The following is a 27,203-nucleotide window of genomic DNA, read 5'->3' as shown; positions in this document are numbered from 1 at the left end:
TTAATTAGCCCTGTTTTGCTATGTTATAATGGCTTAAATGATCCTGAGGTTACACTTTCCCAGGAAGTAATCATTCTACATCAGTACTTAGACAAACATAATTTTTTGTCACACTTGAAAGAAAACAGACAATCCTCTCCCACCTTGTCTCTAGGATAGAAGAGGAATTGAAAAACTAAAATAGAGTGAATGCCCTAGATAAAGAAACCAGAATAGGTTGGATAGAAAAGAAAGCAGAGAGAAAGAATCTGGATCAAATTGCTTTCTTCTTCTTTAGAGGCAGCAGCTGCCACAAAGATTTTTGGAGGTGGAAGATGTTTCTTATTGATTTGGTGGTGGAGGTTTCTAGCACCATTGGCTGTCCCTGTATTAGAGACTTGAGCCTCCCCATCCTGCCCACTGCTGCCATGGTAGGTCAGTCAAATGTGGCCAAGATTATAGTTGCTTATTAGATGAAGAAATATTGTTGATCCAGTGGGCAACATAGCCAGCAGGATTTACATGTGCAAAGGTTATAAGTAAGTGTGTATGTGGGGAAGGGGAGAGGACAGTCATCCTGGCCTGAGTCCCTTTATTCCTTGGTGGGAAAAGTCTTTGGTCCAGGCCTCTTGGTCTGAGTTCTTGCTTCACTCAGCAAACCAAGGCTTATTTAGCTTGTTCTCATTCAAATCTGTCACAGTGAGATCTCGGAGGTCGCCTGAAGAGTCTGCCCAGTGGTTCGTTTTTTGCCACTGTGCCGACCAGTATCCCCCCGCCGGTATGGCTGGATACGTAGACCTGCCAAAAAAGAAAACAAAACTCAATTATGGCTTTTTAAGATACATATTCTCTACCCGACAATTTTTTTTATAATTCAGAACATTTTAATATATAGGAAAGAAATTATTTTACCTGCTTCTCAGTATTCAGTATGTTTGAAAAAAATCTGGGATTCCAGCCTTGAGATAGACTTTTGTTAAGTGTATTTAAAATTTGGCAGTTGCCAAGAAAACTAAATCTTTGCATCAGACACTAAAATTCCAGTACATATTAAAAATAAGCATGCAGCATAAAAGTACTTGTTCTTTGCTCTTTACTTGGGAAATATATAACTATGTATCTATGTATAAGCAAGATGGATATAATGGGGAGACAAGATTAAATCTCCAGTCACGATGCTCATCGAGAGAGTGTAATTTTCCTGTCGGATGGGAATTTGAGGATAAAAAGAGGGTCCCATTCTGCCAGATTCAATGAGGATAGGAGCTCCAAATACATTCAGAGAATCTTCTCACTGTTGGAAAGAGTTAATCTGCCATGCTAATTGCTAACTGCCGTATTCCTTCCCCCAAATAAATTCTGCTGCTGACCAATGTTACCTAAAGCCACAAGCTACAGTGGGCTTTCTTCATTGAAGCTGGCATCGCAGAAGAGGCGAGATGAGCGTTTCCCCGTCCGAGCAGTAAAAGGAATAGTTTTCAAAGCTAAAAAAGGACAGTTCAGGGAAGAAAGAAAGGAATCAAAGAAAGGAAAAGAGAAAGGAAAAGCAGTAGGCAAGTGACAGAATGGATTGTTCAAAGAAATATACCTTGATAGTACAGCTGTATTACTGTACTTTCCTAAAAAGGTTATCTAGGGAATAGCTTACCTGCTCTCCCTTAGAGGCTCTCCAGAGCCATCAACCCCCCCCCCCAACTCCCCATGTCAGATTCAAGGTCAAGATGCCGTTGAGTGAGCTATTGGCTGAGTCTGTGCAGTTTCCTTAATAATATCTAAGTGATTACCCAATTATTTCCTCCTTCCAGGTTTCTCAGTTTAGCAACAACCTCATGTTACCAGGTGTTCCCCATCCAATACTAACAGATTGTTGCTGTGGAGAAAACTAGGAGGCAGGAGCATTATGGATACCGTCCTGAGTTCCTGAACGAGGTGGAATGGAAACCAAATAGACAAACAAACTAAGGCTGAGCTCCTCAGTTTCTGAAATTAGCACGGTTGGCTAGATGCTGAGGCCATGATACAATATTAATCCCCAAATTCTCTGTTTGTGAGATGGATGTATTCTTTGAGAATCCAAGGCAGAGAAAGATAGGGGTATATCTAAATTGAGTGTGGTATTTTGCAGGGGTTAGTAAAAGCAAATGAACGTGACTTCCAAAAGAAGTGATAAGGCTTAAGAAGGGCAAAAGGGAAGCAAGTCAAAAAGTCAGAAGTAAATGAACAGCTAGTGTCAGAAACATCCTTTAAAGTCCCATAGAGCTTCAAGATCATGTGCCCATGTATAGCTAGCTTCTACCAATCTGTACAAAATTTGCCAGGGAAGATTTAAACAAACTGGTTTGGATTCAGATTTGGGCATGAATTAGGGTTACAGAAGTAGAGGTACTTATTATCCCCCCCACCCCTGAAACCTTTCTGGGTTTCTGAAAAGGCTACATGAAGTATCATAGAAGACACAAGGAGATGAGGGGAAGGAGGGGGGAGAACCAGGAGCAAAGGTGCCTTCCATGATCAAAGCTCTGCTCATACATTTTAATTTCCTATGACTTTCAGGAGTTTCCCATTTTCACTGTACTACAGCTTGTTTTCTTTTACAAAGTTTCAATCCCTTGCATACTGAAGTATTTTTCAGTGCTGGAAGGGGAAATTTGCCTTCATCAATCCAGTTGTATATCTAAATCTAAACTAATCTTACTCATGGTGTATATTATTTGTACATTTGTACATACTTTCCTGGATTGTATTTTCTATTTCTATTGATGGGTTTAAATAGTTTGATATTTTGATAGTGCTTTGAGCATTTTACCCCCCCCCCAAAAAGAAGCAGGATAAAACTGTGAGAAAAAATAACAGTTTACATCTGCAATAAGGAAAGTTAAGTGTGCAGCTTCAATGGACCTTAGAAATGTGCTACATAATGATACCTTCTCAACGAATGTGGCAGGGACCCAAAGAAGTAAAAACCACATGCCAGCTTCTTGCTACCCAGAGATATGCAGGAAGAACCTCAATAATATCCATGCAATGAAAAATATTGCTATACCTCATTTGCTTTCCCATCTAGAACTGGGTATCTAAAGAGAAACAGTAATTCAGGACAAATTATTTGTAGGTTACAAAGGATCACTTTTTCCTGTCAATAGGATTCTGAGCAGTTCTCACTTCATCTTTGGGCCTCTAGGGAGGATCTGCAGAGATTTCAGAATTTTTTGATCAAGCTGCCAATTTCCCTTCTCACCTGAAATGATGTCTTCAATGGCACCATCTTTTTCTTCATAAATGAGAGGCTCTTTCACCATCTGCTTTTTCTTCAGCTCAGTTATGAGGTCCATCTGTTGTCGCTTGGCTTTATGGGTGGGAGATTGCTAAGGAAGAGAAACCGTTGCTATGGTTACCCATGTATCGTGATGAAACTGAAGGTGTCTATAAAGCAAGCTCACCCAACAATGGTGTATAGGAAGTAAGTGCACTTATGGAGCAGGATATGTTGTGGATTTTGGAACACAAGGAAAGGATGAGAAAATCTTAACCCATACCTTGGGTACTGCCTGTTCCTCTTTGTCAGGGGAAACTGACTCCTCTTTGGCAGCTGCTTCTTGCTTCTTCCATACTTTGATATCTTCCTCTGCTTTCTTTATATTAGTGGAATGAGGAAAGAAGCAATAATCCCATTAAGCAAACATGTATATCTCATCTAGACCACTGTTTTTCAACCTTAGTAACTTTGCTGGTAAGGAATTCTGGGCATTGAAGTTCACTCATTTTAAAATTGCCATGGTTGAGAAACACTGATTTATTATACAATAAGATGTTTTCCTTTCAATAAAGATTATGGCCCATTTCTCCTTTGCAAGTTCTGCTTTTCTTTCTTTGAAATAATCCCATATATTATGGAAATGAGCTTTTAAGATCACAGCATATACAGTATTCTCTTATCCCTAATTCCCATTTTCAAGAAACTGCACCTTCTTAGAAGCACAAAATAAAGTAATACATTATTATTCTCTATTTTTCTGAACTGGTATAGTATTCCCTCACACTTGGCCATCAATATTATTGTAATTCTTCTCACTGTTCATTGCATGAAAATGCATATGTATAAATTACATGAAAGCCACAAAAACAAAAAAATCAAAATTGTAAGGGTGGCATTAATCAATCCCAACAAGCTAAAGCTACAATTAAAAAAATACCCCAGTACTTTACATCAGGTGAAAGAAAAAACAGTTTTTAATATTCTTTTTTAATACTAGAAGGAATTAAGATATAAGAATGAGCTGATATTATTGGAAGAAACTATTGTAACACCCTTGCTTATGAACTACAATTACATTCATGCAATTTTCTGTGAACATCATCAATAGTCCTTTACCACAAGGTTGTTTTGTATCCCTGCAGTAATAACTGCCATGAAAACAATAGAAATTAGGAGCAAATATCATCTACAAAATGATATTTCAAAATGAGACAGTAAAATGGGAGAATTTCCATGATGAAAATAGCTTAATAGTTGCAGTCAACTAAACAATTTGGGAGAGAATTGATGAACTCAGTCAACCTCCCCACTACTCCCCCGAATAGATCAACTGAGACCTGAACAATTTTCATAATTATTTAATTAATTTCTACAACACATTTATTGTATCAACTTTACATTGATTTAGTGCAGTCCTGTCCTATGTGATACCCTCCAGGTATAATGGAATTACACATTTCATAATACTCAGCCCAGATGACCAATGAGGTTTTAGGTTAAAGAAAAACTGATTTACTATATTTCAATAATTTAAGATTCCTTATATCCATCTTCTGACCAAGCTTTACAAAACTTCAGTAGAGGAAACTACTTCAATACTCTTCATATTGCAAAAGTGACACAGGAAAACAGAAGAGAACAGCCATCTTGAGGATTCATGATTCAGACAAGAGATGAACCCAAATAGTCTCCTTGGGTCATTAGGCTAAAACATTAGGCTACAACGTATTGGAAACAGATTTTTTTTACCTGGTATGCTTTAATAAAGCGTACAAATGTAGGGAAGAACATAGTTGGGGGAGTAGTCTTGGGATTCTCCCCAAAGTACTCCACTGTTGATTCATATGCCTCCTATGGAGCAAGCAAAAACAGTAACCGACTCACACTTACGGTTATAAGAGCCATTCTGTCAATCACAAACTATTATCTATCTATCTATCTATCTATCTATCTATCTATCTATCTATCTATCATTATATTTTTATGCTTCCTATTCCCCCTAAAAGGTGATTCTAGGTGACTTAAAGTTATGGAAACAAGTAAAAAGAGCTCAAAGATTAAAACAAACCAACATTAAAATATTATTACAAACTGCACTAAAACCATGCCTACAAGAGTCAAGAGCAGACAGGACAAGGATGAAATCTTCTTATCTTGTCAGCCACCTCCAGTGGTGAGCAGCCTTCTCAGGGCTCCAGGACAATCAGCAAAGCCATGCTTTTACTCTTCCAGATGATGAAAAGGAAGGGGCAGTTCTGACCTCCAATGAAAGAATGTTTCACAGGGATAGGACCACAGCGGAAAAGGCTCTTCTCCTTGATCCTGCCTAAATTTCCTAGCAGATAGTATCTGTAGCAGGCCTTTTTTGCTGGCACAAAAGTGATGGGGCAGGCTTGTCCCATCAGGGAGAGACGGCTCCTCAAATATCTTGGACCCATGCCGTGTAGGGCATTAAAAGCAACAACCAACATCTTGAATTCGGTCTGGAAGCAAACTGGCAGCCAATGCAACTTGCACACTTATAAGTGGAGCTTTAGGAGCTCCTAGGACTGTGCACCATTGCATTTTGCACTAACTGCAGTTTTTGAATACTTTTCAAGGGTAGCTCAATATAGAATGCACTGCAGTAATCTAGTCAAGAGATAAGTAGGGCATGAGTGACCATGGACTGTGGGCAGGGCCTCATGATCCAGGTAAGGGCACAACTGGTGCACAACTCAAAGTTGCACAAAGGCCCTCCCAGCCATCCAGAATTAATGATGATAAACTATCAGATCCTTTTCCACCCACAGCATCGTGCTTGGGTTCTGTTGAAGTCTGTGTCCCCCATCCAGATCCAGGCAGTCACAACATCGCTTGGATTTTAAGTCCATGGATGTATAAGGGTATACAACATCCATTTAAAATATGATTTATGGTATGAGAGTTCATAAATGGATTGTGGAAAAAGAAATACAGTTCTGATTTCCCAACATGTGGATGAACTCTCTTCCAAGCTACTAGACATTTGCTGTGATACCTCTTTTAAATAAAGAGATATTGCAGCTTTCTGCTTATTGTCTCCTTACCTGCGCAGTTTTACTGTCTGCCTGAAGCTTTTCCATCATTTCTATGTTTGTCTTTAGGAAATCTTTGAGTATGATACTGTCATCCTGGCGCATGAATTCTTTGCGTGCTAGCTCCATGCCCCGCTGTAGGCTTCTCACATCTTGAAGCACGCTGTCCAGTGACACTACAAAGGTGGGAAGGAAAGAGAAAAGGCATGGATAGGTGAAGCAAGAACAGCCAGTCTGGATTACTTCCATCTCACTTACTTTCACTTTTAGAGTTATTATTTTTATAGGGCAGACAATCTTCTACCGATTGCCATCCTATAGTTTTCATAAGCAAAGAGGAAAAGCAGCACTCTATTTTTCACTAGGAAAGTGACCCACTGTTCTATTCTTGCCCATAATCTACCACTCCATACCTGTCCCTGCTTTGTCCAGAAAATGCAGCTCACTGGAAAAGTTCAGGAACTCAGGATATTTTTCTTGGATCACCCGCACTATATAATGAAGTAGTGTCTGTTTCCGGTCTGTTGATTTCATGTCCAGAAGCTACAGAGAAAAACAGCAGTTAGGTTAGGAAAAAACTAAGATATCAAGCCATTACAGAACACCTGCCTTTTTTGCTGCTGCAATTTTCTTCCCACCTCTTCTTAATTTCCATGGGTTTGGGTGATGTATTTTATAAACATACCTCTGATATTGTGAAGACATGTTCTTGGAGTACAGTACTATCATTCCTGATAACTTGAACATCATCAGGGAATCCAAGGTAAGGGAATGCTGAATGGCTCATACTATAGTAACTTGGGAAAGATTACTGGAAAGCACAATCTACTGCTATTATGGAAGTCTGTTTGAAATGCTCAAGGACACATATTGGGTGGTGTGCATTTTTCACCTGTGGCTGATGCATAATTGGAGCTCTGTATCTTGCACATTACTCTCAGCCTTAGCTCGTTCCTGGTTTGAGGCCACAACCAACTTTCAAGTTCACACCCTATTGTTTGGCCATGTTTTCCTTTTAGATGCAAGTCCTAAGGATTATATGCCTTCACCCCACCTACCGCATCAAGGCTCTGCAACCGGAATCCATAAGCCGCTCCCCGTTTGCTGCTGTTCAAATAATTCCCAAATGCCAGGACAATCTATGGAGAGGCAGACAGGCAATTAAAATGAGTCATATTTGACTGGAATCTCTTAGCTGAATCTAAAAGCATTGATAGGCCAAAATAGGGGGAAGAAGACAAGAGGAGATCATTTTATTTTATCTCATAAGAATGGCCAGCTACTGGGGCGGGGGAGATGGGGGATACATCAATGATGGCTTTGAAAGATTATACATATTCATGAAAAAGCATATGAATGGTTATTAATCATAATAATTATAATAGTGATTTTACTATGTCTTTTATTCCCAGTTATCCTGGGAAAGAGTGGATGAAAACCTCAAGTTCCACTTATAGGCTTGGGAAATATATGTCTACAATGGCTCTGATGTCTTTATAGCATATTTCCAGACATGCATAATAGAGCAGAATTCTGTTATGACAAATAATTGGTTTTGTCACATAATCCAATAAATTCATGAATCAAAGGGACCCACATAGCAGATTCTGTCTGCTGTCAAGCTCCAAGAATCAATCTTCCTTCCTTCCTTCCTTCCTTCCTTCCTTCCTTCCTTCCTTTCCTTCTTTCCTTCCTTCCTTCCTTCCTTCCTACCTTTCTTTCTTTCCTCCCTTTTTCTTCCTTCCTTCCTTCCTTCCTTCCTTCCTACCTACCTCCTTTCCTTCCTTCCTTCCTTCCTTCCTTCCTTCCTTCCTTCCTTCCTTCCTTCCTCACTCACTCACTCACTCCTTCCATCCCCCCCTCCACCCATCCCCACACCACAAATTCACAAATAAGTGAACTGGGTAGACTTCTGTTGCTTAATGTTATTAAAAATTCATGCCAGTGTGGCATACTAAATAACTTTTCAGTCTCATGGGATTGTTGTGTATGTGTGTGGGGGGGGGGGGGTTTAGAATACAATGCATGCCACTGACTTCCTGGAGGAAATGTGGTATACACATTTAACAAATAAATAAAACATGAAAGTATTCTGATGTTTAAGAATATGTAGACAACAGTGTACAACTCAGTTGTCAAAATTTTGGGAGCCAACTTAATTATTACTACCCAAGACCAAAGAAAAATTGTCCTTCAACTTAAATGATTGTGGAGACCTTATCTTTAAGGAACCTCACCTCTAAAATCTGACGCAGTTTGGTAGATGACTTGACTGACATTGAAGCAACAATCAGAAAATTTAGTTGCTGCAAATGAAATGTGAGAATGACATAATCAGATTTCCTACTTGGTTTGACAACTTCTGACTCTAATTTCCTACCTACCTTAATTGATATTACTTATTGGAACTAAATGTAAATGTGGACATTTTAAACTCAGTTATCAAACCTCCAAAATTTATGTTTTCCTGTTTTGTGACTTCATTCCAGAAACATTTCTTAACATTTTTGATTTTTTTTTAAATCATGAAATTAGGAATGAATATTTTGAATACAACCAGAACAGGAAAAAAACAATAATTTTTTAAACACCATTTTAGCTGCCAGCACTGCTAGATGCTGCATCAGATACTTAATAATCCTAGCTTATCATGCAAAGTGTACACCTGGATCTTTTCAGATAATTGCGATCTTTTCCCTGAGGTAATTTAACATGGCTTGGGAATTCAATGACAAACCCTGATAATGCCATAGTGGATAATTCCACATAAAGGCTTGGCAAGGGTTTGAATTACTTCCACAATCAGCACAAGTTGGTAGAAGAGAAAAATAGTTGGTAGAATAAAAAATAAGTAAAAAACGTAAAAAGGATTTGCTGCCTGCTGCTATTTGATGTCTTAAGTGCCAGATTTGTTGCTCTCTCTCCCCCAACAATATTGGATACTTGAAAATGCTTCGCTACATTTAGCCCCGATCTACTTCCTATGCAAAGTTGCAATTTACATTCTGCTGCTCTTATTAAGCCATTCAGCAAATCATGCCCTTTTTTCTGCCACCTGGAATAAATAAGAAGACTGAAAAAGAAGAAAAATACTATTTTAGAAGAATCATCAGTCAAGATACTGTATCAACTTTTATAACCATTTTCAGACTCTTTCAACTGATATTAACCCAAGATACTATTGACTGACACCACTTCTTGGTTATAATCAGTTGCCTGCTTTGTTCCTTACTGGCAGAAGGAGTTGTACAGTATCTGCAAAACTGCCTAAGAATGTCATGATGTTCATGCGTTCTGCTAGGCGGGGAATTTTGCTGAATTTGATCATGAATTGGTCTTCATCCGAAAGTTCATCCAGTGGACGTTGCTCTTTTTCATATTTGCGGATTAGTATCATCTCATATTCCGTTGGGATGAAGCGCATCAGTAACTCCAGAAAATCCAGATTGAGGGTCTGTAAATCATATCTAAACAAGAATAAAGTAGGCTGGGAGTAACTGGTTCGGTAGGAGAGGCCTAAAGGGTTTTTCTAGATGACAGGACTATATATGTTATTACAGTAAGTAGCTTTCCATCACAAAATTAAACATTTTGCATATCTAATGTGGATATCATGAGGATATGCATACGTGTTCAATTCAATCTTCCCTTTTGAATGGCAGGTGAAATTGACGAGAAAATTTGGACATACTTACGTCTGAATGGCTTTGCAAATGTTGTCAATACTGAGCCCCCCTTTACGGAGGGTGATGGCCAGGTTCTTGGCCCGGTTGCATTCAATCAGTGAAACCTTAGTGGGAGCTTTCTGTAAAGTCTTTGCCTTTATGGAACTGAATTCTTTGCCTGGACCCTGAGCTTTGGTTTTGAATTGTTCTTCAAAGTCACTCATGTCAAGCTCCTGCACCAAGGAGAAGCCAAAATAAACAAAGTGATATGTATTGGGTGGGCAAGGAAGAGAAAAAGTAAAGAGGCACCCACCTGAAGGACTTTTTCATCATTGAGTTCATTGAAGATGGTCCCATTGATCTGGTTAGGCTTCAGAGCAACCCAATTGAAGACAGGCATACGGAATTTGGTCTGTATAGGCTTCTTGATCTTGACAGCTTCCAACGAATAAGAAAGTTTGTAAGTGCTCTACCATCTCAGACATTTGTCTCTTCCCAATTTTATTTTTCAGCAAGGGCCTTCTTACAGATTGGCCATAAAATGAAAGAGAAACTCTCATCTGTGATAAACTTGATATAGTTAAATCTTTCTAAACTAGTAGAAACATTGAGCAATCATTGATAAAATATTGGATTGAGAAGACCTAGGTTCCATTTTTTAATATGTATGTAATTTCATGAGTTCTAAAGAGTGAAGCTGGCTGATTCCCACAACATATTAAGCCATAAGGTTGCTTATTTATTTAGAGATATGCTTCACAACAGGGACTTTTGGCATAACACAAAAATTAAAATCCACCACTTAAAACAATAACCCATGGCATCCTGGCTAAATTACATTTTCCAGTCATAAAACTGCATCAGCAACAAAGCTAACCTAATCTCCAGACCTGAACAGCTGGGGGGAAAGCCCAGTCTTCAGAGCCCTACAAAAGGCCACTGTTCAAGAACTCACTGTTACACAAATCTGATTTTATCTTACCAATATAAAATTAAAATATATGAAGTATAGTTTATGACTTAGTAGTAATGTATGATCTCAGCCATGTGTGGGCCATGCAATAAACCATGGTTTTAAAAAAATCACTGTTTAGCACAATATTTGGACCCGATCATTGTCTTTCAGCATCATTCTTTTTTTTTTTTTTAATGAATGCCATTATAAGCAAAAGCAAGAAATAAATGCAGTAACTAAATAGAGGTAAACCAATTCTCAGCATGGAATATAAATTCTATTCACTTCCTAATTTCTAGCCTTGAGTATTCTTCAGACTAGTAGCTAGAATTTGGAGATGAAAGATCTCAATTTTAATTTCTTTAAAAGGCTGCTGTTTCTGTTATTGAGGAAATGGTAATGGTATATGATCATATAATATGATCATACAATATTTTAAGAAAGAGCAATTGAAAAAAGTAGATGTCTGGCAAGTAATATTGCCTCTTTTCCCAGAGTCATAGTTCCTGGTATCCCCTTTACATTTAGCAGTAAATACCACCAAACCTCTGTCATCCTCAAGAAAATCATATAACATTGTTAGGAATGTACCATGTAACCTGTTAGGCTGAAAATTTGTTAGGTTCAGTGATTTTTACTGAGCTCATCAGGGTTCTGAGTAGATTCTAAATGTTCAGTTTAGAATTGCCCTGTTAATTAATTAAATACATGAACATAAACTATAAATGATGCTTTAGATTAATTTTAAAAATCCATTTCTTCATAATTACATATTATGATTTAAATGGAAATTTTTATAAAAGTGAAGAATGAAAGCACCAGCTCGGAGGAAGTATCCCAACTCTAAAGTACCTGAATATATCATTTATATATAGTTATTTTACATATTTAGATTATAACTTTCTGCTATATACAATAAGATACTCAAGGAACCATATGCATCAATATTTTTAAATTCAAAGAATGCTTTTCTTGCACTAGGAACTGAACAATGCAGACTATTGTATGAGATTTCTAGTTTTATTTCCGTGCGGATTCACTGATTTATTGACATGAAAAATTTATGTTGGAAATGTGGGTCAGCCAGGGGTACATTTTACCACCAATGGTGGACATGTCTACAAGCCCAAAACTATTGGAGTAAGATAAAAGTTTGGCTCATGGAGATTACAGGAGTCAGTTTTCAACTGAGACCAGAGGTCTACTTGCTAGGAATAAACCCTGGGGGCATAAGGAAAGCAGACTGGTACCTTTTCATACACATTACCACTGTGGCTAGAATTGCATATGCGCAACTTTGGAAAGGGAAGGAAGTACCATCGGATCAGATGATTATCAACAAAAAATTTTGGTGTGCAGAATGTGATAGATTAACATATATACTTAAAGATAGACAAGAATCAATTTTCAATCAAATCTGGGATAAATGGTACCAATGGATAGAAGTAAAAATGTCATGAGGTAGATGTTAGGGAAGCATGTAGCATAGATATGTAAATAGCAAGCTAAATATAAATAAGGGAATATTAGATATAAGAAGATTAACAAATGCAAAAAGATTAACAAATGCAGTATGATAAACCAAATTGAAGCTGTAGTATAATGATATGTAATGTTATTTAGAAACTATATATATATGGGGGTTGAATCAATCTCAGTCGTATGTATGTGATTGTGTTTCATTATAGTCTTTATTCTGTTTTTTGTTTCTAATTTATAATAAAATTTTATTTAAAAAAATTATGTCATTAAATTCACAATTCTTTTGTGACCTTCTGATCTCAAGAGAGAAGTAAATAAATATATATCTTACCATGCAAATAAAGTGGCTGTTTACGAAAGATCTACAATAATATATACAATTTACCTGCAGTAGCTGTACTTGCTGGCAAAGTTGCTCCATCAATCATGGGAGGAGGTGGTGGTGGAGGAGGAGCAGCTGGGCCACCAAATGTTAAGAGGGGTGGTGGTGGTGGTGGAGGAGGCGGCATTGGTGGAGCTTGAGGTATCGTTACAACCTCAGGCAGGGGTGGGGCAGGTGGAGGCTCATTGATCCCTGATAAGGGAGGTGGTGGTGGTGGTTGAAGAGGAATTGGAATAGGTGACAGCTCCTCCTCTTGAGAAGAATGGAAAGCCACAAAATCACTGTCTTTCATAGAAGGTAGAGGTGGTGCCGGTGGTATTTCTGGAGCATGACTGGGGACAGGAGATGTAGATAGGGAGGGATAATCTGAAAGAAAACAGAACATGATATGAGGAATGCCTTCCTGTCCTGCCCATTGGAAGATTATCCTCCCTAAATCTCCTGGGAAAGAGAAAGTATATGAGCCAACCAGATTAAAATACCTGTTCCTGTATCATAGGTCAGGGGTGGGCAAATGTGGCTCTTTTACAACCTGTGGACTTCAACTCCCAGAATTCCTGAGACAGCTTGGCTGTCTCAGGAATTCTGGGAGTTGAAGTCCACAGCTTGGCTGTCTCAGGAATTCTGGGAGTTGAAGTCCACAGCTTGGCTGTCTCAGGAATTCTGGGAGTTGAAGTCCACAGGTTGTAAAAGAGCCACATTTGCCCACCCCTGTCATAGGTGATGATTTCTTAGCTGCTGCATATCATGGAGTAGTCTCCAGGAAATAGGCCACCTAAGAGACCATATAGTACAAATGTTGATGGGTTGGAGCAATTCAAATGGGAGTGTTTCCTACCTGAATTGCCTTTCGTTAAGACAAAATGATGCAAAACAAACAAATCCTCTGTTACATATATTAACTGAGGATAAAAAGTTCTAAACCATTCTTGTCCTTGATCTACTAGCTGCATGTGGGGATGTATTCATATAGGACAGGGTTTCCCAAACTATGAATGGTGAACTATCAGGGGCACATTGGCAACCTGAGGATTATAATTTTTAATGTATTTAATAGATGGGGACTTTAATACAATTTAAATGGTGAAAAATCTATTTGGTGCACAGTGTAACTGACACCTGTCTATTTTTTATTATGGTTGCCCACTAGAGTGGTGGCTAAAAAAAAGAACTTGTAAAAAATATCCAACTATTATTAGACATTTACAATCAATTGATAAAGACTATGGATAACCATGTTTGGCTTTTTTCAGAAATACTTATTTCCCTCTGGAATTTCTGCCAGCAGAATAGCAAATTCAAATTCTTTGGAGTGACTAGCGAAATATATGTATAAATAAAATTCAGTATTTTATCTTCTTTGTATATAAAGTTATAAGATTCTTTAACTCATTTGCTTCACATGTAGATTTAACATTTAATTTGTAGAACTAAGCAGTATATTTCTTGCCCAATGTAATATTTTATTTTATTCAATGAGAGGTCAGACCAAAAATTACTATATTGGGGTTACCACAGAATCGCCACATTAAACAACATCCAACAGCAAAAACATATAATTTATTTATTTATTTTATTTTATTAGATTTTTATACCGCCCTTCTCCCACTGGACTCAGGGCAGTGAACAGCCAAGAATAAAAACATCACATACAAAATTTAAATTTTTTTAAAAAAAGAATTAAACAAATTTTGGTCCAATAAATTTAAAACACCCCAACTAAAATCAATTAACAATTAAAAATATCTAAGGGTGGGTGGGTTAAGCCAGCCTGGCTTGATGAAATAAAAAAGTTTGAAGGGCACAGCAAAAAGCATGGAGATCTGGGATCCTACGTATCTCCGGGGGCAGGTCGTTCCAGAGGACAGGTGGTGCCACAGAGAAGGCCCTCCCCCTGGGGGTCGCCAGCCGACATTGTCTGGCTGGCGGCACCCTGAGGAATCCCTCTCTGTGGGAGCATACTGGCCAGTGGGAGGCTATCGGTGGCAGAAGGCGGTCCCATAAGTAATTCTTCATTTATATTGCAAAATGCTTTAAGTAAGGCTTCACCTTGCTTGTCCCATGAGGATGTACCTGTGCTAGTTGATGAAGATGCTTCAATAGTAACAAGAGGGATGACCTCAATGCCAATGATGCTATCACTGTCAGGCCTCCGCTTAATCCGGATAAAACCTCTGTCTTCTAGTTCTTCCAGGTTCTCTTCCAAGACAGAGTATAGTGGAGTTCTTTTTGGCTCTTGTGGAAGCTGCATTGGGAGCCAAGAAGGGCTTTCTGACTTATTAACTTTGCTAATTTGATCTAGCTTCTCCTGAAAGAAAAAGTTTAGAGAGTTTTGAATAGAAAACCTAGCGAATTTATTGTTATTCTGAATTTGAGCAAGATCTTATTTTTTAAGATCTTGAGTATGCTGCTATGGTATGGACTTGACACTTATTTTCCTATTTTTAAAGAAAAATATTCTGGGTTTATTAGAATTTTTTTTAAAAAAAAAACATTTTATACAGCTCACTAGCTCATATCAGTTTTGGGGGGGAAACATAGAAGGACAGATACTCCTAAGAGAAAGTAGTCCATGTCAATGTGACAGGTTCTGAATTGTAAATATCCCTATTTTCATGATTGATCATGACACATGGAAGATAGATGTGTTGGGCAAACAATATAACCCAGCTAACCAATCCACTCAGGTAATCATGAGAGATTTAATTTTTGATCTAAAAGAAATTTGGGACTAAATTAACTTTCTTTTGTTCAAATGGGTTTAATGTCTTCTATAAAAATTAAGCCTTTCTATTCACTTTTCCTCTACTGTTTTTCCTTTACCCTTTTTCTTCCTGGGGGATGAAATACAGCAAAAAGAAAAAAGAAAAAGAAAAAAGTGAAGAGTGAGGAAACCAGCCCCGTAACTGGCTTTTGCAGAGCTGATCCTAGTGGCACCACATTTTTTTAACCTTTAGGAAATAAAACAACCAAGCAAATAAATACATTTAGAAGCCAGGAATTGAGGAGGTGAAAGGACACAAATTTCTAACTAATTTTTGTGACAGCTAGGAGGACTAAACTGGGATGACTAATCAGTTGACTAATCAGTCAATTACTGACTACCCATCTTCAGACTGTATGTTGTGGAGAAGAAAAGATGAGGGAAAGAGTGGATGATCAGGTCAGCCCTTTCATGCCTACATGGCAATTAATATTCTTCCACTATTATAACACCTTTTCCTCATCTGTTATCTCCAATTAATTCTACATATCTGCCGGCCATATGCAGCTTGTGAGCTTTGTGGAGGAGCAACTATGTTAGATGGATACTTGACCTGATGCAGCAGATCTTCTAATTACATATGCAATTTGTTTAAAAGATTCTGATCTTACCAGGATTTTGGAACCTGGTAAGATTAGCTGCACAGCTGGAACCTGGTTTTAACTGCACAGCTGGAATGTAAGGTTGAGATGAATTTGAATTTTTCTTGTAGGATCAGACTTTCTAAAGTTGGAAGGAGATGTTTCGGATCCAAAATATTTTACCTTGAAATGTTTTGCATTTCTTTTCCACTTCCAATGAGATGGTGATGCAGGAGGCTGCATGTACATGAGATCCATAAAATGCTCATTTTATATATTTTAAAATTTATGCAATAAACAGATTTTTTAAAAAAAATTGAAACACACACCGTCAATATCAAATGAGGTTTGAGTGCAACGACCTGAGTTTACTGCAGAAGTGTGCTTTGCTAATAACAAAGAATGTAACTTCTTTTCCTAATCTTATTTTGAAATCCGTTCTGATCAACAGCTCTCCTAACACTTTTCTGTTTGCTTCCATACCGTCTCATCACTTGATCTTGCTCTCAGGATCTCCAGCTCATTGTGTGACTGATACAGCTGTTTCTCTAGCTCAGCAATTTTGGCCTCAGATTCATTTTCTGCATCCTGGAGTTTCTCTGTGAGCTGTGAAAAGAATCAATGTTTGAGAATATGTTTTGGGAGGGCCAAACTATAAAGCAGAGTCAACAAATATCCTATGTACTCAAACAAGGATGAACTTTGTGCATATGAACTTCAGGTGTAGGGATGGAATACATTCTCCCGGTGACCTGGTGGTCACCAACCACCCCATTTTCCTCAATTGCTGCTTCTTGACCATCTTCAGATGTACATTGTCCATAGCATTTGTTTAGTCAGCCCCCCTACCTGTCCAACTTCCTCTTGCAAATCTTCTATGTGCTCCAGAATGGCATTTTTTGTTTCGGTATCTTCCAGCAAGGCACCAACATCAAAGATGTTATCCAGGTAGGCTTGGATCTGCACTTGCAGTTTATCACTTTCTGTACAACGCAGCTTCTGTTAAATCACAGGAAGGAAACTTTTATTTAAAAATTCGGCCAGAATTATCATTCTTTACAGTATAAACTTTTGGAATTATAAATGTCAGTACATGGTCCATCTGTATATGTTTCTTTTTCTTTTTTTTTTCCTTCTTTTTAATAAAATGTTTGTAGGCATTGTTGTTGTCGTTGTTTATGACACAAAGCCCAAATAAACTTGCTAAAAGAACCAGGGCAGAAAATTTTCCCAGAACATTTTTGGAAAATGCTCTTCTCACCTCCAAATCTATTGCAAATATTTTATTCCTTCAAAACCTATGTATTATATTATAGATTAATGCTTCAGTTTTAAAATGAATGTTTACTTAGATTGAAATGTGCTGTTTATAAGGAAAGTAAATAAAAAAGGGAAATACAGCTATAAGCAACTTAATTCTAATTTCTATCAGTATATAGAGAACAATTTCCAAAAGTAATAAAACAGCCTCAGCAAATTAGGTAGAGAAGCACACAAATATTCCATCGTTATCTCTTATTTAATAAAACATCTTTACTGTGTTAACTAATGACTATTGCTTGTTTCCAACAATGGTACACATTTCAGAATTGCAAAGCACTTTTCAAATGAAGAAAAATTAAGGTGAAATTAAGAGCCATTAAAAATAACCACCCACCTGTAGGTACTCATCGAGTCCCAACTGTGTGAACTCATATTGTAAGAAGGCACGGAAGTTCATGTTCTCCACAGAATGAACCACAATATTGATGAACTGCATACAAGCCACCTAGATGTTTGGGAATGGAGAAGAAAAAAATGTGTTCTCTACAGGATTTACAATTTTGAAGGGCTGGAATTTTGGTGGTTAAGACTCTCTTGGCATGTGGACTTTCCTTACTTGGTTTTCATACGTTTTGCTTATTACATCTCTACACACATATGTGCATTAACCATTACATTAAACTGGTTGTCCCAAAGTTAATATCTGATTATTTTAAAAATATAACTCATGTATATTTTTTAAATAATCAGACATTAACTTTGGGACAACCAGTTTAATGTAGTGGTTAATGTACCAGGCTAAAAAGTGAGAGATAGTGAGTTCCAGTGCCACTTTAAGTACAAAATCAGCTTGATGTTTGTGGGACAGTCACTCTTTCTCTGCCCTAGGAAGAAAGCAATGGCAAACTACTTCCAAAAGTCTTCCACGAAAACTGCAGAGAGGGAGGGAGGGGGGAGGGAGGGAGAGAGAGAGAGAGTGGGGAGGAGGAGAGGGAGAGGGAGAGAGATTGTGACTTCTATTCCTACAATAGGCATAAAGCCACCTTTATGCCAATCACTCTCCCTCAGCTTTAGGAAACAGGCAATGGCAAGCCACTTCCAAACCTTGTGAAGAAAACTGCAGGACTTGCCTGAGCAGTCATAAGGAGTCAACATGGACTTGAAGGCACACACAAAAAAGAATAACTTTGGGCTTTTTTGAAAATTAGAAAAAATGTTTACTAACATTGAGAGTTTCAATGACTTTTTTTAAAAAAATTATGGGGAATATCATTATATAGTTCCGTGATGGTGAACCTATGGCACGCGTGCCACAGGTGGCACACATAGCCATATCAGTGGGTACCCCAACTCAGCTCTGGCGCACATGTGCGCGCCAGCCAGATAATTTTCGGGCCTTCTGGGCCCACCAGAAGTAGAGAAACAGGCTGTTTCCTGCCTCCAGAGGGCCTGGGAGTGTGTGGGGAAGGCCTGTTTTTCTTTCTCACCTGGCTCCAGATCCTTTCTATGCATCTGGGGTGGGTGAAAACAGCCTTCCCCACCCCTCAGAGGCCTTCTGGAGGTCTGAAATGGCCCATTTCCCAACTCCGGGTTGGACAGGAAGTGACTTTTTTGCTGTTCCCAGCCTCCTAGAGAGGGGGTGGGGAAGGCTGTTTTCGCCTTCCCCAGATGCATAGAGAGGATCTGGAGCCAAATGAGAAAGAAAAATGGGCCTACCGGGCCATTGCGTGCCAGGAGCGGTGCGGGGGGGGTTGCACATGCAGGGCAGGGCGCATAGAAAATATACGCAAGTGCGAACCTCCCCCACCCCCCCTCTCCTGGCACATGATGGCAAAAAGGTTAGCCATCACTGATATAGTTGGTTTAGTTTTTAAGCGCCTTATTTATAATTGTAATGATGCCTTATTGAGCTCTTACTGAGTATGCCTCGAAAATGATTCAGAAGGCATGCTAAAGATTTTACCCAAGCCCAAAACAGCTAGACATTGTTCGTCAGTTTCTACAACATTTTGCCAACCTGTGCTTCCGTAAGGGCTGAAGCATGAATTACTGCATAAATTTAAAACAGGTAACTATTCTTTGTTAATTAGGGATAGGAAACATGGCATGAACAGCAGCTAATCTCCTGGCAGACTGTGCCTGTTGGAGAACAGTATTAGAGGAAATCTTATGGATGACCAAGCAACCATCCCCTCTGCTGCATTTTGTTACCATGAAATCTATGTTGCTGTCTTCATTTCGGAAATACTCCATCAGCTTCTCAAAACGGTTCTTCTCACCACAAACCTTTAAGGAGAGAAAGGGGAGGAATACTGTTTGATGAACACTGCAGACATGCAATGGCAATAAAGAGTTTAAACTGTTTATATACATATTAGTAGCTTCTAGCAATCAGACTCAAGTATTTTATTCTCTGTGTGTTCATGGCAGTCAACAAAAATGGAACCACTCACTGCTTAAAACACTTTTGTTCTGGACAGCTAACATCAAAAACGTCATCAAAAAAGCACAACAAAGAATGTTCTTTTTGCACCAACTCAGAAAGCTCAAACTGCCCAAGGAGCTGCTGATACAGTTCTACAGAGGAATTATTGAGTCTGTCATCTGAACCTCTATAACTGTCTGGTTTGGCTCTGCAACCCAGCAAGACAGACATAGACTTCGGAGGATAATTAGAACTGCAGAAAAAACAATGGCTACCAACCTGCCTTCCATTGAGGACCTGTATACTGCACAAGTCAAAAAGAGAGCTGTGAAAATATTTACAGACCCCTCACATCCTGGACATAAACTGTTTCAACTCCTACCCTCAAAACGACACTATAGAGCACTGCACACCAGAACAACTAGACACAAGAACAGTTTTTTCCTGAATGCCATCACTCTGCTAAACAAATAATTCCCTCAACACAGTCAAACTATTCACTAAGTCTACACTACTATTAATCTTCTCATCGTTCCCACCATCCATCTCCTTCCACTTATGATTGTATGACTGTAATTTTGTTGCTTGTATCCTTATGATTTACATTGATATTGATTGTTTCCTGATTGCTTATTTGTACCATATGACTATCATTAAATGTTGTACCTTATGATTCTTGATGAGCGTATCTTTTCTTTTATGTACACTGAGAGCATATGAACCAAGAAAAATTCCTTGTGTGTCCAATCACACTTGGCCAATAAAACATTCTATTCTATTCTATTCTATTCTATTCTATTCTATTCTATTCTATTCTATTCTATTCTATTCTATTCTATTCTATTCTTTATTAAATGACAGGTCCAATGGATTTTAGCAAGCCCTTTGTGAGAGCAATAATGGTTTAGCCTTTGTTGCATGTTGTTAATGACATTCCAAAAAATTAGTTTGAAAGTTTGAAAGTTTATTAGATTTCTATACCGCCCTTCTCCCGAAGGACTCAGGGCGGTGTACAGTCATATTAAAACATATAGATTTATAAAATTTAAAACCAATTAACATCAAATATAAAATTTGGCCCGCAAATTAAAACACACATACACCCATTTTAAAAATTCATACTAGGCCAGTCCGGCTTGCTGGAACAGAAGGGTCTTAAGGGCGCAGGGAAAAGTACGCAGGTCGGGGCTAAGACGAAGCTCTAGGGGCAGCTCATTCCAGAGGGCTGGTGCCCCCACAGAGAAGGCTCTCCCCCTGGGTGTCACCAGTTGGCATTGTTTGGCCCATGGCACCATGAGGAGTCCCTCTCTGTGGGAGCGTATTGGCGGTGAGAGGTTGTTGATGGCAGAAGGCGGTCTCGTATATACCCCAGTCCTAAGCCATGGAGCGCTTTAAAGGTGGTAACCAACACCTTGAATCGCACCCAGAAGACCACCGGAAGCCAGTGCAGCTCACGCAGGAGGGGTGTTATGTGGGTGCACCGAGTCGCACCCATAACCATCCGTGCGGCCGCATTCTGGACCAGTTGGAGCCTCCGAGTGCTCTTCAAGGGGAGCCCCATGTAGAGAACATTGCAGTAGTCCAGACGAGATCAGGAGTGAGATCAGGATAAAATAGGTGGTGCCAGGACCCTTTCCCCCCTTCAAAAAAGAGAGAGAGATAGTGTATAGCTTAATATTTGTTTTTTGCCCCTTTTGTCATTTTGAAATTATAGTTTGGCAGACAGCTCTTCTAAGAGAAGCTTGGAGGTCACATGGCTTTGAGTCACAGTTTGTACACACCGCTAGAAAGCCTCTGGCTCCATCCTGATTAGTAAGCTTCAGCAACTATAGTACTGTTACTTGAGTCTGTGTTTCATTGCTTACCAGCTGGCTGGCCCAAGACTTGACATCTCACATGTCTCCTATCTTCTCTCACTTACTTTACTCTTTCAGGCCGCCAGTCCTAGTTCCTATGTCCTGAAAATGACTTCTGTGAGGAAATAATAGAATACCCCTTTCCTCTTTTCCCTAGCTCTGGTTCCCTTAGAATGGAAGCTATGGCAGTTTTGGACAGGAAATCATAACAATTTTAGGACAATTCTAAAATGAGATGTTTGTAACAGCACTACCATTTTATTTGTCTTACTAAAAGTATCAATAGACTGGTTATCTAGTGTATATCGTATTATTCCTCCCAGTGGTGGGTTTCAAATTTTTTTACTACCGGTTCTGTGGGTGTGGCTTGGTGGGCGTGGTTTGGTGGGCGTGGCAGGGGAAGGATATTGTAAAATCTCCATTCCCTCCCTACTCCAGGGGAAGGATATTATAAAATCTCCATTCCCACCCCACTCCAGGGGAAGGTTACTGCAAAATTCCCCTTTCCTCCTGATCAGCTAGGACTTGGGATGCAAAGAATAGATGGGGGCAGAGCCAGTCAGAATTTTTACTACTGGTTCTCCGAACTACTCAAAATTTCCGCTACCAGTTCTCCAGAATTGGTCAGAACCTGCTAAACCCACCTCTGACTCCTCCAAGTATTACTGATGCAGCCAGCTCCTCTGCCTATGACTGAAGTTGATTTAGGGCCATGATGGTGAACCTATGGCATGCACACAGAGCCCTCTCTGTCTGCATGCACGCTGTCACCATCTGTTCTTCCAGGTTCTGTCACACACATGCATGCCAGCCTGCTGGTCTGGTGCACATGTGCACTGGCCAGTTGTTCTCTTCTGGGTTCCATCACATGCATGCATACCAGCCAACTGGTCTTCATGCGAAGACCACCTGGCCAGTGCGAATGCACATGCCGGAACCCAAAAGAGAGCAGCTGGCCACCATGCACATGCACACTGGACTGGCATGCATGCGCATGATGGAACCCGGAGGGGGAGATGGCCACCATGCACTTGCGCACCAAAGCTACTCTCTTCTGGGTTCTGATGCTCTGGCGTGTGCTCCAGTTTCGGCACTCAGTGCCAAAAAGGTTACCCATAACTGATTTAGGGGGTAGTGGCTGATAAGAGAAGGGGGAAAAGAGATTGCTTCCAGGAGGGGCTGTTGCCTCTCTTTTGCCCAGTTGCCAGTTATAATGTAGACAAGCTACCAGATCTGATTGAAAAAATCTAGATGATTATTAGAGAGCAGCAGAGTGTTATATTTTTCTATTGGTCACCCAGATTTTTCCAGCCCTAGTCTTGTAATTTAGGATGTTTGAAATGCTCAGATGCACTGCTTTCCATCTCTAAATGGAGAAACGTTATTCAGAAAGTATTTTGAACCCATAAAAGAGTCAAATACCCTTACATAGACCCAGTCCATTTCAGGTGGCTGTAAAAGTAAAACTGTAATGGCACGTGGGAAAAACCTTGGGAGTTGAGGCAAAGATGCTGCCTAGGGAATAACCAGATAAGAGACAGCATAGCCTGCAACTGGATAATGGACAGGGCAAGAAGTTTAGAAGGGACCCATGTCTAGTTTCTGAGGCTGTAAAGGAGATGGTGAGAGAAGTGTACTTTTAGATTTTCAAGATTCTGTTAGTGTAGCTTTACAATAATGTAAAATTAACTCATTTGTTGCGTTTTCTATCAGGTCTACCCGATAGGACTGACAAAAGCTCTCAATGGTCACCAAGCTCTCAGTGGTGATAAATGTTTCATAATTACTTATTTATAAGAATTTGCTTCTAGAACAACAGAATCCTTGGCAGCCTGATCAGGAAGATTACGGTATTTAATATTCATTCCAGTAAGCTCAGTGACATAAACAGATTCTGAGTTAGTGCAGTTGCTCTCTCTCTAAGGATGGTCATTATTTTAATATCTACTGAATTAACTGGTATTCTGAGTTTGTCTTGTTTTTAAGCCTGATTTGTGGGCCAACTGCAGATTGTTCAGCCATATCGGGAACAGGATCAGTTTGCATCTTTCTGTTCAGTAACTAGAATTCCCCCCACCTAGAAAGCCTTTAGTACAAACCACCTTTTTGTACTGCTTACTATTCTGGGTAATTTAAGTAGTCTCTTGTCAGATATCCATGGGTCAGTTTACAGAGAGCAGTATGAAAACCCAACTTTCAGTTCTATTTCTATTTATTTATTTGTTTGTTTGTTTAGTGTATTCCATTTCCAGAAGCTTCTGCAACATCTCCAGGGACTCCCAAAGAGTATTTTAAAAACCAAGTTAAACAAAAATGGGTGATTTCCTCCTGATGCAATCACAAGCTTGAAATGAAAAAAAATACTTTTTTCTGGATGGCAGCACAGAAAGACTTGCTGTGATCTCATTAATTCCCACTCTGCCTCCCAAGTGATCCAATTTGCATTTTAAAAGGAACAGTGCTAAACAGAAAATTATTTTTAAATCATGTATATGTATACTACATTCAATTTCACTATTCATATGTACATACAACATTATAGTGGGAGGACATATCCCCTTCTATCGCTTCTGCTTTCATTTTTAAAAGCCATTGAAAAAATAATTTCAACAAAAATGTGGAAGCTTTTAAAATCTCTGCTTTCATTCTTCAGCTCTTAGCACTTCAGTTTATTTGGGCAAGGGCTGAATAATGTTCAGGCAGTCACAGTAAAGGGATCCAGAATAGAATATATGGAGCTAGTTTCTATGGTTGTGGCCTCATATTTATCCCATTTCACAGCCTCTGCACATCACCTTCTGTTCACACTGATTTAAATCTGAAAGTATGTTACACTCTTACAGCTGAAAAGTTTCTTTCGAAAAACAAATAATTATTGATCTGCTTCTACAGAAGTTCAGGATCTGTTATCCCACATAGCAACTGTCCTGGGAATGCTTTCTCTGTGGGTGGACTATCCGGTTGCAACTTTGCATGAGGTAGCAATGAAACAAACGTACCAATCAAATTTCAAACAAATTCATAGCAAAACTGAATAATTTTCACTGGAGAATTTTCGGATAGATAAAAGGGTCTGAACATTAAGCAATGCAGCCAATTAAAACATGATTTTCTAGAACATCTAAAGTCCTGATCGATATTTTGAGAAGGAGTCCACTCAATAGAAAAAAAAGTGGAAAAATAGCAAGACCGATTTACTGCATTTTGAAGAAAATAAATATATTCACTGCCATCTAGGAGAGGTTTTTGTAAGACCATTATATCTAGAGTTTAATATTTAAGTTTAGCCAGTTGTACACCTAGAACCTTTTTTCAAATATATAATTATTTTATATTAAAGCCCTAAATTTGATGAACATCATTTTAACTAAGCACCAGTGACAAAACAAAAAGGTAGAGCTCACAAACCTCTTTGAAGTTGTCAAAGGCAGCCAGAATAATATCGTGCCCTCCTCGGACCAAGCAAACAGCAGCCAACAGCTCAAGGACAAGAGCTTTAGTTCTGCAATATGGAAGACAATGAGAGCAAAGATTTTACATTTTTCCAAAGAAACTGGAGTCTAAGAATGGAACAGGTAGACTTGGAAGAGAGTGAGGCCAACAGGTAGGTAGGTAGGTAGGTAGGTACCATGTTTCTCTGAATATAAGACCCTGCCTTATATTTTTTTGGACCCTGAAATAAGTGCTTGGCCTTATTGCCATGTGCTCAAAAGCCCGATTGGGCTTATTATCAGGGGATGTCTCATTTTGGGGGAAACAGGGTGGGTGGGTGGATGGATGGAGATAGATAGATAGATAGATAGATAGATAGATAGATAGATAGATAGATAGATAGATGATTAGATTTGCATAACACATTAGGACAAAGATAGCCAATCTACATTACAATTTTATGCAATGTGTGAATCTCTCTGTTGAACGGAGGTGTATTCCATGGAGGTGTATTCCACATTACCACTAGTATACCAATATTGTATTATTTGTCCTAATATGAACTCAGATAATTGTTATTATTAGTCGCAATACTATGAGATTTAAGTAACTCACCAAGTTCTAATAACTCACTCCATAAAACTAAATGAATGAATACTAAGAACAACTCAGGATGCTTGTGGATTTTGTTTGGTTTGTATTGCAATCAGCACTGTGAAGTGAAGCAACCTGCTCCATGCCTCTCAAACATCTCTGCCAAATGAAGTCCTTTAGATGTGACACTTCCATTCTCAGCTCAAAACACATGCCAAAGAGCACACAGAGTGCACTTTTTAAAGAAAATATATTGAAAAGTAATGTATTCTAGAAAATGCTCATTTTATATCATATTTTAAAATAAAAGTAGTGTTTAATGCAGAAATTATATATGAATTCATCTCTGAAACTGACCTGGATAGCAATTGGCTAACACAACCATTCAGACTGAGAAGGATAACCATAAAGGAGGATAGAATTCCTACCTGGCATTCTTATTGTTGAGGCTGAGTGTGATCTCATTTACACAGGCAGGGTGGTTCATCACAAGGCTGAATCCAGACTAAGGGAGAAGTGAGAAAGTTAGCAGCCCAAATTAGCAGTTGAAGTGAATCTAGATGACTGAAAGTAGAAACACACACAAGCATGGCTCTTTGGTTACACAGAGATTCAAAGAGTATATTTTTTTTAGCAAGCTAACGCCATATGGACATGATTGATTGTGGCAAGCCAAACTGCTGGTTACCCGTTTTCAAGTGATAGTTATGAACCTAACATTTCTTTGCATAGAGAGCTTTAAACATGCACGCGGACGCAGTCATATTTTAACCAAATTTTGTGTGATGTCATTTAACAATAACATATAAAAGTTTAGAAAGCCAAACTACTCCTTAACACACCTGAGCCACCCCAAACATTTATTATTGCTCAACTATTGGGATATATAAACTCACAGAATTCCACCGATTCCCACAGCCATGTCTGATGGGAATAACACTAGTGGGCAACATCTTCCTTTCAAAAATAATAGTGCAAAGTATCATGTAAAATGGCTTCATAGGCATACCTATCTATCTATCAGAAGTCATTGCAGGCAGGTTGTGCAAATCTGCCTGTACTGTAAGGAAAACTCCAGTGTTTAAATTTATAATATGTTTGCTTTTAATAATTTTAATATGGTGTTTATGTTGTTTTAGGGACTTGGTGGCTCAGCAGCTAAGACGCTGAGCTTGTTGATCGAAAGGTCGGCAGTTCAATGGTTTGAATCCCTAGTGCCGTGTAACGGGGTGAGCTCCCATTACTTGTCCCCACTTCTGCCAACCTAGCTGTTCGTAAGCATGTTCTAAAGCAGTTCAAAAGCACTTCCTTTGGTGGGAAGGTAGTAGCGTTCTGTGCATCTTTGGCATTTAGTCATGCCGGCCACATGACCATGGAGATGTCTTTGGGCAGTGCTGGCTCTTCGGCTTTGAAACTGAGATGAGCATCACCCCCTAGAGTCGGGAACAACTAGCACATATGTGCAAGGGGAACCTTTATCTTTTATGTTATTTTGATTGTGAGCTACACAGTA

At 39.0% G+C, this 27,203-nt stretch overlaps 1 protein-coding gene across 6 annotated transcripts in view; it reads right to left on the bottom strand.

The window, feature by feature from the left end:
• Positions 1–554: 554 nt before the first annotated feature.
• FMNL1 (formin like 1) overlaps positions 555–27,203 on the bottom strand; it is a 93,846-nt gene continuing 67,197 nt past the window's right edge. For 4 of the 6 annotated variants that reach the window (XM_034415981.3, XM_034415979.3, XM_034415982.3 and 1 more), the window contains 19 exons: positions 26,119–26,195; positions 25,073–25,166; positions 19,595–19,669; positions 17,778–17,888; positions 16,970–17,119; positions 16,604–16,726; positions 14,849–15,083; positions 12,779–13,141; positions 10,270–10,394; positions 9,987–10,189; positions 9,524–9,758; positions 8,529–8,597; positions 7,350–7,430; positions 6,705–6,834; positions 6,304–6,467; positions 4,985–5,086; positions 3,516–3,611; positions 3,218–3,344; positions 555–777 (listed from right to left, as the gene is read on the bottom strand). In XM_034415981.3, coding sequence (XP_034271872.1) covers positions 674–777; positions 3,218–3,344; positions 3,516–3,611; positions 4,985–5,086; positions 6,304–6,467; positions 6,705–6,834; positions 7,350–7,430; positions 8,529–8,597; positions 9,524–9,758; positions 9,987–10,189; positions 10,270–10,394; positions 12,779–13,141; positions 14,849–15,083; positions 16,604–16,726; positions 16,970–17,119; positions 17,778–17,888; positions 19,595–19,669; positions 25,073–25,166; positions 26,119–26,195 — 2,664 coding nt within the window. In that variant the 3' untranslated portion in view covers positions 555–673. Of the gene's footprint in view, positions 778–1,358; positions 1,464–3,217; positions 3,345–3,515; positions 3,612–4,984; positions 5,087–6,303; positions 6,468–6,704; positions 6,835–7,349; positions 7,431–8,528; positions 8,598–9,523; positions 9,759–9,986; positions 10,190–10,269; positions 10,395–12,778; positions 13,142–14,848; positions 15,084–16,603; positions 16,727–16,969; positions 17,120–17,777; positions 17,889–19,594; positions 19,670–25,072; positions 25,167–26,118; positions 26,196–27,203 lie in introns of all 6 variants that reach the window. The other 2 variants (XM_034415986.3, XM_034415980.3) reach the window with 1 other exon arrangement.

Source organism: Pantherophis guttatus, chromosome 4 (assembly GCF_059756535.1).
Source record: "Pantherophis guttatus breed Tessera chromosome 4, ASM5975653v1, whole genome shotgun sequence".
NCBI classification, from domain to species: Eukaryota; Metazoa; Chordata; class Lepidosauria; order Squamata; family Colubridae; genus Pantherophis; species Pantherophis guttatus.
This window is presented reverse-complemented; position numbering and strand designations above follow the sequence as displayed.